Source organism: Colias eurytheme, chromosome 7 (assembly GCF_061535395.1).
Source record: "Colias eurytheme isolate Ceu_HAF_F1 chromosome 7, ilColEury1 Martin Lab GWU primary, whole genome shotgun sequence".
NCBI classification, from domain to species: domain Eukaryota; kingdom Metazoa; phylum Arthropoda; class Insecta; order Lepidoptera; family Pieridae; genus Colias; species Colias eurytheme.
In genome coordinates, this window is record NC_142986.1 from 6966627 (window position 1) to 6982575 (window position 15949).

The 15949-nt window shown below is 31.9% G+C and overlaps 2 protein-coding genes across 2 annotated transcripts in view; one reads left to right on the forward strand and one right to left on the reverse strand.

Annotated features, from left to right (window-relative positions):
• Positions 1-3814: 3814 nt before the first annotated feature.
• On the reverse strand, positions 3815-9085 carry LOC149907130 (uncharacterized). Its single transcript, XM_090103514.1, has 5 exons — positions 8699-9085; positions 8546-8632; positions 6555-6618; positions 5993-6150; positions 3815-4761 (listed from the first exon to the last, which is right to left on the reverse strand). The coding sequence occupies exons 1-5, from the start codon at positions 8855-8857 to the stop codon at positions 4402-4404; spliced, it is 828 nt and encodes a 275-aa protein (XP_089959640.1). The 5' UTR covers positions 8858-9085; the 3' UTR covers positions 3815-4401.
• Positions 4127-15949, forward strand: part of LOC149907131 (protein sprint-like) — a 171735-nt gene continuing 159912 nt past the window's right edge. The window contains exons 1-2 of the mRNA XM_090103512.1: positions 4127-4265; positions 15702-15778. Coding sequence (XP_089959638.1) covers positions 15710-15778 — 69 coding nt within the window. The 5' untranslated portion in view covers positions 4127-4265; positions 15702-15709. The remainder of the gene's footprint in view (positions 4266-15701; positions 15779-15949) is intronic.

The window sequence follows — 15949 nt, forward strand, 5'->3', positions numbered from 1 at the left end:
ATGTGTTTGGTCGCTTTCGTACTAACAAACATCCTCCGATTTCCAATTTTCAAACTTTGGCATTTGTATTTATTAAAAATATAGGTAAAAAAGTTAAATTGAAATTTCTCATTTCAGTATGGGTTTAAACTATAACCAGCTATACCCACCATGTCCAGTGATGCTCCACTATGAATAAAGATAATAAAGTTTTCATGAAATAAAAACGCTGTGTTTTCAATGGTTTGCCTGTTTTAATATAATTCTACAATATCATGCCTAATGCTATAAAAAAAGTTGGTACACAAGGATGATAAAAATATATATTATATATACTTACTATGTGAGATTAAAATAATCGTATGTATATTTCATAAAATGCAAATGTAGCATAAGTATTATTTGGGAACTATATTTTCTATCACCAAAATTTATATTTGTCATCAAGTTGTATCACCTAATAAATAGATCTATCACCACGAAATATTTTCGTTCTCAGATAAACAAAAATTGTTCCCAGGTATGAATTATCAAATTAATGTTAATATATGTGTAAAATAAGAGATCGATAACCAATAAAATTATATTGCATTACATGAATATAAACTTCGTTCTTATAATAACAGTTTTGTTACTTAAATAATAGCTCTGTGCTCAGAATGGTAGATCTGTCACCAAATAAATCGATTATCGATCCCTGACTGCGACTCCTTTTTATTTGATATTTTGTCACCAATACATTAGTAACATTTTATTTCGTTCATATATTAAAAGTATTCGTTACCAATTTAATACATCAATTTATAATTTTAATGAAAAAATGATCAAAGGGGCGGAGACAAATTGGCGCGCTTTAAAAATTAAGAATAAATGTCCGTATTTATGCAAAATGGAACCACTCGACAAATTTCGTTTTTTACTTTTATTGAAGAATACTCATTCAAAAGTGGTCTAAATTCTTATACAAACAAGAACCACATGATTTTTACGTTGGAAACAAGGTATACTAAAAGAAGAAAGGAACCACCAGCAACAACGAATAATACCATATTAAGCAAAACCGAACCACAGCACCACGGGACTGCTTTGTTCAAACAAATAAACGATATTACTATCATGTCATTTTATACAAAACAGATCCACACCTACTTGGTACCATTATACATTACACATATTTCTATTAATAACAATTATTTTTAATACACAAAATGGAACCAGGTTTCTGTGGTATGGTTATGCGTAAAATAAATACATAATTTAATTGTAATTTTTTATTGCAAAATAAAACCACAAGCATTCGGTTCTATTATGCATAAATAAATATTGTAAAACATTCTGAAACCCATCATCGCTATATGGAACCAAATGCCTTGACTTGTTACAATGCTTCTCATCTTTAAACAACGTATTTCATTACTTAAGTGCAAAACTCCAATTTTTTAGTAAAACGTCGAACATCTGACAATATAGGTGACATTCAGCGAAGTAGTTCGAATACGTGACGGTGTTTTTTTCCTCCGCGAAGTAAGTTCTATTGTTTTTGTTAATTACCTTTAAAATTAAATGTGAAAATGTTTAGTAATAAATAAATAAGCAAGCAATTGGTAAGAAAAGCATTGGAGACGAACACCGAAGATAATAATGAAGATACAACGCGTAAGTAGTTTTATTTAATGCATTTAAGTACTTATTGAATCTGAGATGCAGGTACGCTTTATCCACTTTTGATTCATTCCCGATTGTGGTGTGATTTTAAGAAGATAGTTCATTAAGTAAGTACAAGAGGAATCCTCTGTGGATTTACGTATTTTAACGACAATGTCGTTGTTCACGAAGGCGCGGCGAGTCGAATTAAGAGATCATTTTGTTACGATTCATCTGTCATTGTGAGATGAAACTACTAAAGTCTAAACCCTGTTTTAAAAATAACTGTCGATGATCTAGGTACCTACCTACTATTTTGGTAAAATACGTTTAGATTCAGATTCAGTACAGTACATTCAGCCACATCATTCAGCGCATATAATTATTTGTTTGATTTTAAAACTCGCGCGGCTACTGTTTTGACCGGAACAAGGCCCTAGCCTGCGAAATTCAAAATTTTAACAAGTTTATTTAATTTTTTGCTAGGGTTGCCACTGTTTTATAAGAACTAATAATATTTTGCTGTCGCCATGTACCTACCTACGTATAAAAGCCATGCGGCTTTATTATTTTGATTTAAAGCTTTTTTCTTTTTATTACAGAAGATAACGAAAAACCTTATACGTCACTGCCTCTGGAGAAGCTTTCTTCACCTTCTAGCGATATTCAGTCCATATTACATCTCATTCCACAAGATGCACAGTTTTTATAACGGTCTCATTAGTGATGATGCAATAGAAGACCACATAGATGGACTAGACACGGTGGATTTCGAAATCCAATTTGATGATAACGTCGAATAAACGTCCTATATAAGTATTATTTTATATATTTTATTAATTAAAGCTTTAATTACGATATTATAAATACATAGTTTCATTTATATCATTAAATCCCTGGGATGTGGTTCCTTTTTGTATAAGAGAAAACCTATCAATTGATAAAATGTTAAAAGGAACCACATGCACATTTTCTTAATTATCTAGAAAGTTTAAGAATATTCAGAGCAAATTTATATACACATACTTAAATAAGTAATTTATCAATGAATTTAAATAAAATAAATTTTAATTTTACTTCATCTAACAGAGCTGCAAATGTTTTTGTAAATCCTTTGATATCTCAGAAGTGCGTTTTTGCTGGGTGGTTCCTTTTTGCTTAAATACGGACAAATATTGATTATTTTAACTTTAATTAAGTTTTTTATCTACTATTCTGCTAGCCATAAGCCAGCTATTTTAAACCAGCGCTGATTGTTCAGTGGTAATTATTTTAAACAATAAATATTGATTATTTTGACTTTAATTGTTTTATTTACTACTCTGCTAAATTTAAATATAATTTATACTACCAGTGGAAATTTAGAACCTTGGGAGTCTAGTTAAGTAGCAGAATCTTTTGGTTGAAACGATGACGACAACCCTAATTTTTTATTTGAACTTAATACTTACAATTTTCTAGTAACATAATATGATTTATTGGTGATCTCTTTAAATTAGTTTGCTTAAATACTTATTAGGATACACCTAATATAATACATACAAAAACATTTATTTGGTGCTAGACCTTATATTTCAGGATTTTAGGTGATTTATTGTGGAACTGATTTTGCATTGTTTGGTGACTACATTTTGGTGACAGATCTACTATTTTGAGGACAAACCCTATTATTTAGGAAACACAAAACTAATTAAATTGGTGATAGCTTAAATGATACCCGTATTATTTTACAAATATTTATCCCAGTAAAATTATATTACTGGTAAAATTCTGAGTCCTTCAAAATTTAGCACACAATTTTAGTAGTTAGTACACGATAAGAGGATATTTTTACATAAATAAAAATATTCTAGACAGAATTCAGTATTTTTCGTATCACATTAAAGCGCCATCTTCAAGTTAATATGAGAACTAGAATACTCATCAATATAAAGTCGAGGATATGGTTCAAAACTTTTCAAATAGATGGCGTTGAACTAAAATACAAATTGTGGCAAATAAGAAAAATAAAAATTATAAAATGAGAAAATATGAGCTCGTAAATTATAAGTTAATATTATAAAAATTAATATACATTATACAAGAAAGAAATATTTAAATACCATTATAAATACATATTATTGTGAACAAAAAAAAAATAGAAATTAAATATAAGATTATATTTAATTTCTATTTTTTTTTGTGATGTGAGTTTTTTTTTAATTATTCATTTTTAAATATAGAATGAAAAAGAACCCTCAGCACACCCTCAACTATTTGTTGACGTGTGTGTAGGCGTCGACACGTGCTCTTCACAGCCACACTGCACACAGCTCACAAGCTCAGAGCGAGTTTTTCAACACCCCTGCGCACACGCACACAGCGAAAGGTCAATAGTTAACCAACTTCATTCAAAGCAGTTTCTCGACCGGCTGACTTGATAACTTACTTCACTCGTCGTTTAGTCGGTCCCATTGATGACGTTTAGTGCAAACAATTGATCGTTTACAGTTTTGTTTTGTCAATAACTGTTGTATTGCTTACGAGCAGATGTAGTTGTGTTTAATTTGTACTGGTTCGATCGGACCGGTATCGATTGTTGTTTAGTGAAATTGTGAGTGTTTTGTGAACTGTAGTGCCCTTTATTCGTGATATTTAAATAGGTGAGTGTCTGAAAAATTTACAATAACAAATGAAATAGGTAGTAGTTTTATTGAATGAAAGGACAAATACATAGAAATTACTGATCTAGGAGTAGGTATTAATAAACCGGACAATCAAGTTAGTAAAATTATCTTATTAATCATCTGTATTTTCTGTCTGTATTTTGATATAGTTTTCGTCAATTTCTTCATTACTCATCAATTTTGTGTTGACGTCAAACGTAGAATGTTTTCTCTTATTTGGTAAGAGTTTATTTCTATTTTTTAATTGAGTCAAATCATGACATTTGTTTTTTATTTCGGCTTTATTCTGTGTGTCATCTTCTGACCATGGTAGTTCTAAGTCTGGACCAGTGATTTCTTCAATATCTCGTCTTCTTCGTTTCCCAGTAGCAACTCCCAGTTGAAGTAGAATAGGGTTTGATACTAGAGCAGCTGCAGCTCCTAAGAGAGCGATACCAGCTATAGGCCATAACACTGCTTTCGCTGCTAATGCCTAAAACAATCATTTGTTTTTAATTACAATGTAATTATAAATCAGCATGAATGGGAAATCTTATAAGAAATATAGGTAGGTACCTACCTACCTAGGTACTTCTCTTTACGTTTATGTTATGTGCGATTCGTTATGCTAAGTTACTAGTTATTACTTATTCTGTGGTTTGTTTTGGTTTAATTTTTGTTGAATTTTTCAAAATTACAATCTACATAACTAGGTAACTACTTATTAACGTAATTTAAAAAATTCATACTGAAATCTCATGTTATTTAAATACCTACGCGAGATAAAATAATCGATTTGTTCGAATTTTAAATTAACAAAACATGTATCTAGACAACTTACATATAGGTACCTATAATAAAATTACATATATTTATAAGATTTGTTCATATTACACGTGCGTGCTTCATAAGCGATTTATTTTATAACTTCCTGTAAAATAAACGATAGGTTATGCTATTCTACATTACATCGCAAAAAAATAAATGTATCCATTTGTATTCGGGCGATTACATTTAATATAATTTGCATTACAAAACGTTCGATTTTATTATTATAATTCTAGCGCTATATCGGCTATATTTTTTCTATCGGCGTATCAAGGTGTTATTACATGTTAACAGAGTACGTGAGATATGCATTGTACTTCTAAACAATTGACTTCATATAGCATGTACATTAAAGATGAGGTATGTACTTCGATGTATTGGTTTCATATTTTATCAACTAGGTAGGTATATGTTGCAGATGTATTTCTACACCTACAAGTTGGAATCTTCTTCCTGGATAATTATGAATGATTTTTTGTAGTCCTTTATAACGTCAGCTATTCATCCTTTTAAATATTAACACAGATAATATTATAATACTCTACTAATCATTAAGTACCGTGAAAATTGATTTAGGTAGGTACCTACGTGTTACAGAGATAGACTCTGTGGATAGACTGTACCTACCTAGTACCTACCATTGAGAACAAAATTTCCTTCATAAAGACCTTCCTATGACAATAAAAATGGGTCTTACCTAAATGTATAGGTATTAGGTACCTATACATTTAGGTTAGACCCATCCATCACAGATAGGTTAGACCCATAGATCACAGATAAGTTGATCACACTTACCAATATTGTAATAAATAGCGTGAATATTATTTAAATATTTTAACAATTCCAACTCCTGTCATCCGTGAAACTTACTATAGAAACAGAAAAAGAATACGTACATGATTGTAATGCCTGTGGTGCTCCAAATGATGTGGTTCATGCCCATGATGATGATCATAGCCATGGCCATGGTGGAACGAATGATCATATGACGGTAAGTGATATTCGTGCTCATAGCCGTAGTAGGGAATTTCTTCGTAATCATGGCCTCTGTAACCTAGATAATTTAGAAGTACGTCTTGAATTGATTTTTAATAGTTATCGGATATTTATGCTTACTTTATACTTTATTGAGAAATATAGTGCTTACAAATCAAATAATTAGTTTGGTTTTATGTTAAAATAGGTAGTGATTTTTTTATATGTTTTGAATGAGAACTAACAGAAACATTGAGATACATGCACAAGCAGGAATATGAATATTGAATGGGGTTTCTTTATTGAAAATATCAATGAAAAGTATGTACATTTAAATAATATATATGAATCATAAATTTACAAAACTTTTTCTCATGGTGCTATGTTAAGTGGCTTGGACAATAATTGGTCAATTTCTCTTCTCTTTGTGTAAATTGATGACGAAAGCGATATGTATGCCTCAGACCTGTGCCTCAGACCTACCTTGATGGTCGTGGGGAAACCCTCTACTATAGTCTGAACTCGATACATCATTATCAGGTGTGTTCTGCAAATAGAGACGATGAGTAATAGTAAGCCTTTTTAGTTATGATAGTCTTGAGACTACCATAAAACTAAAAAGGCTTAAGTACATAAAATATAACTATCACATTGTCCTGAGATGACGGTTAATAATAACAAATATATGCGACATTACTGCATATTATTGAGATAACGAGAAAAATACTTATCCAGCTTGGCATTCGTAATACATATTTTTCAAACTATTGTGCCCTTAACATTAAACATATTATGTAGAACATTCAATGCATAGACTGTAGAAGAAATTAAAATCAATGATCAATTACACCGGAGAACGAAAGATAAAATTAATTAAAGTAACATCGTGACCAAGTATGAATGAAAAGCGATCGTTGTCTTAACTTTAATTTGTGTCGAGTCTTTTTCTTTAGTTGAAATAATTAAATTCAATTAGACCAATGTCAAGTCATGCTTGAATGCTTTGAGTCTGGGCACTGCCCTTTTTTTCACACGGCCCTTAATGTTTCTCTTCCGATTGAAGCTCTTATGTTATAATGGAATAAAATAGATCTTCAACAGTTTCATTGAGTGCATTTAATTCACGGGTGACCTAGGTGGGAACATGAAGCATGCATTTCACTTTTTTTATTTATCGATTTACATCATTTACAAATAATTTAGCGATCGTCATTTTAAAAGCCTTCAAAAGCTTATTCTTAGCTTATAAGACCCCGTTTTCAGCATCGAGGCAGTAATTATGAATGCCGTCTTAAAAATTAAAGTAAAAATAATCGTAGTCTATGGTCATCATTCAAATAAATACGAAAAAAAAAATTGTATTTTACGAACTTTCTGCAAAATGAGGAACGGCTATATTCATCAAATTAATTGTTGTAGTTAGTTACATACACGTTATATCAGCTCTAAAGATTTATACATGGAAAAGAAAGATTCACATCTCTACGCATTTCACATTCCACTGTAGTATCCAGAAGTGTGCGAGTCACGCGAGGTGTAATTTTTTCTATCCCATTTGTACAAGTTATTACCAAGAATGGGCTTCGCATCGCCTTCTTTCTGATTTATTCACGTATTCTATCTTTAGAGATGAAACTTTGAAAGTGTTCGATAAGATTTCATTATTTTTATTGCGGTCGATTACATATTGATATTATCATTGGTTAATTATTTTAGAGAGTATCAGATCCGTACTTTGGTTTGATACAATTTATAAAAAACTGAAAGATATGGTTTGTTAGGAGTACCGGATAGTGTAATTCTATTCCTGTTACTGTCCTGTGTACCTACATGGATGTGTACCTGTGACGATACCCTCACCTGTCCTTCACAAGGACTGCGTGTGGGAAAGCGGTAACACCACAATAAAATTAGAGTCGTCATGGGAGAAAAAGCACTCGCTATGCCGATATCATTCGAAAGCAAACTACATATCCCATAGTCCATACAATGAAGAACATTTCAGCCAATGCTGGGAATTGTATTTTATCGTTCTAATTGATATGTGGTAAAAAATAAATGTAAATGAGTATCGGCTACTGACTCACGTTTCCGTTCTGACAAGTTATCAAGAATGTGGGCCACGCTAGCGATATTCCCACCAATGGCTCGCATTTCCACATTTTAACTTCATGGCGCAGTTTGAATCGTTGCAATTTTAATTGCTCTAAACCTACGCCTTAATTTGTTTAGATATAATCGAGCTGTCAGATTATGCAGGACTAATTATTGTAGGGTGGTAGGTACTAGGCGCGTACGTGTTTAGATGAAATACTTCTTAATAAATTTATTAATATTTTGAGTCGTTCGTGAGTAATTAACTTTGTGGTTGGGTCGTATTAGTGTTATTGCTAAGTAATGATACATATAATATAACAAAATAAGTAAGATACTAAATTTTTACACTTCAAAGTAGCATATCTTCAGAAACATACCTTAAATCTTACAAGATTATGAACGGGACCGAAATTAGTGTTTTTGCCAATGCCGTCCTTAAGTAGCGTCTTAACATTTGTAGAATTCTGGAATATAACAGAATTATTATACAAAATGATGTTTCAAACAAAATCCCCAGGAATATAACTTACAATTTCATCCTCCTTCAAAGAAAATTCCCTGACGTGTTCGTTGAAATTGGAATTCGTAATGGGATTACATCCAACGAGATTCGAGATGGTCACTAAAATAATCCCGGATAGAATAAATAATATATGAAATCGTACACACGTAGAACACCGCATATTCATGTCACTACACCCACACGAGAATAATCAGAATCTCATGGTATATTAAGATGGTGACAGGCGATGCGGTATACTTTATAAAATTGCATTTGAGGAGGGGTTTGGATGACAATTCGTTAGAGACAATGGTCTCCGAGGTGGTCACACTTAGTTGACTGTATTGCGTAGCAATTTCATTGTTTCTGGTAATAAAATGGAAATGTTGCAAATTGGTACACCGCGGGATGCACACCGCTAAAATTGACAGCGTCCGCTTAACAAAACTTAGCATAGCTATAGAATAATTGGCAAGACACCCCAGGAATTAATAAAATACAAACTAGACAACTTTGTTCGAAATAGACTGGAATAGTTAGTAAATTTAATCTTAAGTAGGTATCTCATGCGGTGCCTCATGATTATAAATTTATATTGAGTGGTCAATAATTATTGTCTCCTTCTGTATTCAGAACAGTGTATTTTGAAACTATGCAAAAAAGTGACTGAATTAAAGTAAATACATAGTTACAAAAACACATTTTATAAGTCTATATGTGTATGTAATTGAATATGTTACAAATGAATATAGTCTACCTATGCGTAAACAGCCTGTTTTATTGGTTTAAATTATTTATTTCGTAGCAACAGATTTACGATTGCCACCTCGATATATCAGCAACCCACCAATAAAATTCAATCGCCAAAGATATAAAGTTAACATTCTCACTTTTGTTTATATTTCACACCTAATATCTCCTAATATTATGTATAAGGGCCGATTTTTCAATCGTTGGTTAAAATTTATCCGTTCAATAAAGATTTACATGAACATTTTAAAATGTCACCAGTAGGTATAGTGTCAAATACGGACAAATTATATTTTTGAAATGGTAGTTTAATACGTTATTCGATGAATAATTTTTAACCAAGGATTGAAAAATCAGCCCTAAGTATGGTAGTTTAGAATATTAAAATAAATACTAATTATAATATGCGTTGGTGTTTATAGTCGTATTAAAAAAGTGTGATGTATGTTATGATTCTTTGACATTTACGATGCTGAACTCTGCCAAAGAATTTGAGTAAAACAAAACAAACAATATTAATTCGTCACCAGTGATTCTTCAGTTGAAGTGTGAAAAAAATATATCGATTAAATTAATTATACTTGGGTTAATAAACGAAAGGAACGTTTCCAAATGTTCACCTATATGAGTTTATTAAAACATTCAAATTTATTGCTATAGTATAAAAATACTTACCTCTTCCAGTAAAACTTGTACTTCAGTCTTTAAAATTTCAGAGACCGCCTCGCCAATACGTTTCCTCCCCTTTTATTTTACGATCTTAAATTCTTCACGGAACATAGGTAAAAAAAGTATTTGGGCCCATTACAATGGTGCGTCTTAGAAAAAGTTGATATTGGATGAGGGTAGATAGCAATAAAGGTGGGATTAATGGCCATAATGAATATAAGCTGTATATCGCGGTTGTTGAAGGAAATGGAGATAGTTTTGTTATTACTATAATTTATAGAAATAATTATGAAAATATTTATAATGAGTGGGAAAGTACCGTATTAAATTATTGTACAGAAATATCTGATTACCATAGACTAAAAAAGATTGTGAATAAAAATACAGTAATTAAAAACATAACGGAGAAACCGTATTCTGTTTTTTCTATATAGTTTGGCGTAGCTTAGGTACAAGAATTTTGGTTTTATTTGAACGTACGAGTTTTCAATTTATTGTTTAATTTTTGTTTTGCTGTTTTACCTATGTAAGGGTTTAAGCTCTTTGCAGTTACTTTTAATATTCCACGCCTCATAAGCGAAGCGTTGAGGTGGGTACTACTGTCACTTCGCGCAAAACATCTGATTTTTCAAACTTAAAATGTCTTTATGTATCATACATTGCACTTGTAAGATAATACATACACACACATATTAAGAAAAAACACTATTTTTAACGTTCATGATATTTTTGATGTCATTTTTGTTATTTAAACTAGTTAAAAAACAGTTTAAAAAAGTTCTGTCTTGGACGTCCGTGTGTCTGTATGTGCGGATCCTTTTTCTTGTTAACACGATAGCGACCGAAATACTTTACTAATCGAGTCTTTTTTTTTCTCTTACGCTTGAGTATGCTCAGGAATAGAACCCTTTCATTTTTCAGGGTCTGATTCGATGTGGTTTAATTGTTATTAAATAAACCAAAATAATAATTAATAAATATTTATTAAAAAAAAATTATGAGGCGTGCACTTTTGGATTTTCCAAATTATATTTTTTATTTTACTGTACTAGGTACTGGGTACCTTTCATTTACTGCGTTATCTCACTCACTACCTGCAGACCTTTTAAGGTATTCCATGTCTCATACAAAACGAAAAACCATGTACTTTAAATCAAATTCAAAGCTTCGAAAGGTGAACATCGATCAACGTCCCGAACTATCAAATCAAGTGTCGGAGGTAAAGCAGAGGCGTCACCTGAGATAGATCGTGCCCTAATCTAGTATCAATTGAGATGAGATTTGTTATTGCATTACGTGACTTTGAGTGATGCTTAGAGAAATTAACGATCGCTTGAGATATGTTCGTTTGATATTGTGTGATGGATAGCTGGTGTTAGTGCTAGATACGGTGACGAAATTAATATACGTGGAACTTGTCACGTATAGTCAAAGGGCCTTATGATTACAGTGAAGGCGCATTGAGAATTTGATATAGAGCTAGGTACATTTCGGGTAATGAATGTTTTCATATAAGTATGTTTAATAAAAATAACTAATCGTTTGACTCAGTTCACTGTGAAGTAAATTGCATAAATATAGCACGTATTATTTTAACAACCATATGAAATCGATTACATGGTAATTTTTTTGTGTTCTTAAAAAATAAAAGCGGAATCGAAAACAAAATAATGAGAGTGAGCTTCAGCTTTACGAACTAATCACAGTATTTTTTCTTATTGGAAAACTAGACTGAGACCCGTCAATCATTGTTATGAATGGCGCACCTTTATTTGCCGTAACCTCTATTTCTTCCATTGTGACGGCAAAGCGAAGACGAGTCACTAGTGTTCAATAAGAGCTCTGAAAGCCTCAATGGGCTGCATGTCTTAGATGAGGGAACTCGTATGAAAAACATAATGCCCCTACATTAATGCATCTGAATATGCAAAGGGATGCAAACGTGGAGTCGCCGAGATTTAAAATAGAAATGTGGGGTGATTCCGAGACGACATGACGTATGAATGGAAATACTTCTATTAATGTAAAAGTTTATAGCAAGCCTTCTCCATTCAGGTATGCTTTAAGTTTTCTTGGTTCAATTGAATGGAACTTTTTGGAGATGTTTATTAATTTTCTGAAGTCTTATATTAAATTTCTTTTCAAGCATTTGTTGTAAAAAGTACCTGAATAAGTTAAGAATTGCTCTTTTAGAGGTGCTAGATTATTTTTATCACCGTAATGTATGATTTACTGTAATAAATGCGTTGTTTTTTATTCCAAGCCATCGTTAAATAAATATTTTAAAATATATGGTGTATGAGACATTGATTTTCGTTTAATATTCAGACTTTATTAAATTTTAAACTACCAGCTTCCAACTAAAATACGGAGGCAAATTTGAACGCAAACAAATTACGCATGCAAAATTATTTAACACGGCGTAAAAACGTTTTGAACCGCTACGTACATATTGCAAAACCGAAAAAGGAACCGGCTTTCCTGAAGTTGCAGAAAAATTACACTCGTTAGAGTTCGAGGAATTGGCGTTAATAAAAAAACGTGTAATTCGGATACCGAGGGCGTTGACAAATGAGGCTGGGGCTAATGAGCCAGGCTGTTTCACCTGTCGACAGAGTGGAACGGATCCGCCGTGTAACCAATTTTTGGTTTTAAGTAATAGAAAACAAACTGAATGTATGTTTCTTTTTGAGTGACATGTTCTCTTAGAAATATAATATACTCACTGTACGGATGGTGTACCTAATATAATTTTGAATGCTATCGTAAAAATTTAAAATACAGATTAACTAATCTATATTTTTAGTTTTTATCTTTGAATAGTTTATTGTAATTGGATTGTCCTGTAGATGTTTCGATCCTACAATCATAAAAAACTGTAACTCCCCCGTCTTCTCAAAATCCTTTGAGTCTATTTTTATCACAATACGTTACAATCTCAACTTCTAATTCTAGTCCTAGCTATCTATTACTGCATTAAAATTTCAAACCTGCAGTTCACATTCGGCATACATAATAAAATATGACAGTAGAAAATTTATCCTGAATCCCCACCGGTAGACATTAAATCACTGTCTGCACCGCGCATAGGTATTGCAGAATCCGAATAAATCGCAAACGCAAAATGACACCCGGACAATCCTATAATCCTCACCTCGGACCAGACGCGGGATTTGCAGAGGCGCTAAGATGATATTTATGAAGGCTTTTGCATGTGCACTGTGCAGGCCAGACGTGCTAATGAACGCGTTAGATAGCTCAGCATATTTGGACTTTACGCGGTAAGCTGCGTTAATACGAGGTAATTGGTGCGTTCATGTAACGTCGGAATACATGTTGCTCTTTTCTTTTGAGTAAAATAGCACTTATTATAGCCTTTATAGCAGTACTTGCAAAACGTAGATGCTGCAAAAAGGTTTGATGAATCTTATTGATAGCAATGTTATCTGTTGTTCTTTCCTCTTTAATCCGTCAGTCCTCGGATCACAGACACAATAGAAAATCTATTGTGTCTCGGCCCGATCGGGCCGCTCGGTGGTCAATGGGTTAAAATCCACATAGTACTAGGCATAATATAAAGCATTATAAAAGGTCCTTTAAAATCGTATGAATTGTTTACAAGCTATGAGCCTGTATCGCATAATTGTTCATGCAAAAACGCTGTTAATTAAAAGTAATTCGAACAATAGTTCAATTTTAGCTGCACCACAATACACGTTTAATTTGCAAAGCGATCGCGATGTGGGATCATTCAGTGTATTATATTGAAATCGGCACGTTCCGCCCTCGCTACCTATGAACAAATCCTGCGGTATTCATTTTGGGCAGGTGTTTGGTTCCGATATTTGTATTAATTTGTATCGCAAATTGTTCAATCGTACTGATATATTTTGGTCGTATTCAATGTTTGGGCTTTACATCATGCGTATATGAGTGGATGATGAATGTGATGTGGTTTTAATTTATTTTCAGAGTATTTTATAAAGGCGGTTTTTATTATTGAAATTCTACGCCTATCATGCAAATCGCCTATATGATTGACTCTATAATTTAATTTTTAATTTAGTTTTAATTTTTCTTGCAATAGTTACGTCTTGTTCTGGCTTATACTCGTAGTTTACTGCTCGTAAATCCTAACTAATATAATAATATTTTCAATGTATTTTGTTTTTATTGTTATTGATGTATCAATAACAAAGCACAACGAACCAGATACTTAGCTATTTATAACGAAATTAAGCTTAAATTAATAACATCGAAAATTTCAGACATATCATGATACAAGACAACACAATATTGAAGATAACAAAAACACTTCAAATCCAAAATATAAACTTATTCCAAAATATAAAATTTGAACCAATTGAAATTGAGCATTATCTACGTGACCAAAGTTAAGTAGCTTCGTATAATATACGCTCATCTCTTGAAAGCTTCCATCCCTTTATGTAAATCGTCGATGTTTATGGTGACTACATAATTCACGCGTACATACCCTACCCTTTTTGTAAATGACACTTATTTTTGGTAAGGAAATTGCGTACTGCTAACTAGAATGCTTAAGCGAGACCAATTTGTTTATTGCGTGAAGGGGCGTTCAGCCATCGCGATTATGGAAATATTTGTATATGTGTGATGTGCCTTTGAAATGCGCCCTTGAAATATTAAAATTTATTTTAATAATTTCAATAAGCAATTGATTTGATGCACGAAATGCATTTTATGCATTTTAATCGATTAGGTGCTCGTATACACAGTCGTGCAGTATACATATTCAAACTCAAACTCAAACATTTATTTATTCAATTTGATTAGACATCTTATAAAAGCACTTTTGAATCGTCATAATTTTTTTTACATTTACCTACATTCAAATGTAGATAAAAACATTTAAATACACCTTTTTCTTGTTTGTGAACCACCATGCTTTATTTCTTTATTCAACGATAGCTGTAATATAAATTACAAGTAAAATTTCAACAGCATCTAAGGTAAGTTTATTTGATCTCGCGTCTTTTGTTTACGGGAAGCGTAATTTTAGATTCTTTAAGAAACCATAAATAATACAAAGGAATACGGAAGTTGATATCCGTTTATTCAAAACAAGTGTGGGTGGTGTTATTTTAATCCTGGCAATATTGTTGGTGAACTTATTGGGCTGGTTGTCTAATCATGAAGAACCGTTGTAGGGTTAATTCATATGTCTCTTTCTTTTGTTGTGAAAAGTGTGCGATAGCTATATGTCTACTTTTATTAATAACCAGAGATAGGTTTTATATGATGAATATTTGAAAATGGAATCAAGCTTCAAAGATTGTTTATTTTTCTTTCTCCTCAAAACATTTAAACTTGGAATTTTATAGATTCCATTGCAGTCGGTATTTATTATTGTGAGTGAGTAGGTAGGCATTTGATTCGACAATGATTCTAGGTTTGGAAGCACCTAGAAAAATGACAAAATAGGGATATATTATTATTAATAATTTATTGTTCAAAGGTAATGTATGTTCCTTTTGCAATATTCGATGTAAGTATTAAAGAACACTTTGATAAAACCACACGATATACTTACATTTTGTTACCTGCAGTAATTGTATTTATTTTTGTTTCAGAGTGCAAAATGTCAAATATTTGTCAACGGTACATACGAAGGCACTGCGAGGAAAGGAATGGAGGATCCTACATGAAGGTACAAATACATTTTTTTATTAAATAACGTTTTATTTAGTCCTTAAGAAATATAAAATAGATTGTGAATTGTCAAATTGTTGCCAGATATTAAAAAATTGGCCATAATATTATAATCTGAAAATAATTATAAAGGAAATTGAGACGGGATAATAAGTATATTTTACAAATT

Bases quoted from the DNA above. Each gene is read 5' to 3' on its own strand.
- LOC149907130 (XM_090103514.1), bottom strand. From the start codon at position 8,857: ATGAATATGCGGTGTTCTACGTGTGTACGATTTCATATATTATTTATT. The intron at 8,633-8,698 runs GTAAGTTATATT...GTTATATTCCAG, and splicing joins CTTTGAAGGAGGATGAAATT to AATTCTACAAATGTTAAGAC. The intron at 6,619-8,545 runs GTATGTTTCTGA...CTCTATTTGCAG, and splicing joins ATAATCTTGTAAGATTTAAG to AACACACCTGATAATGATGT.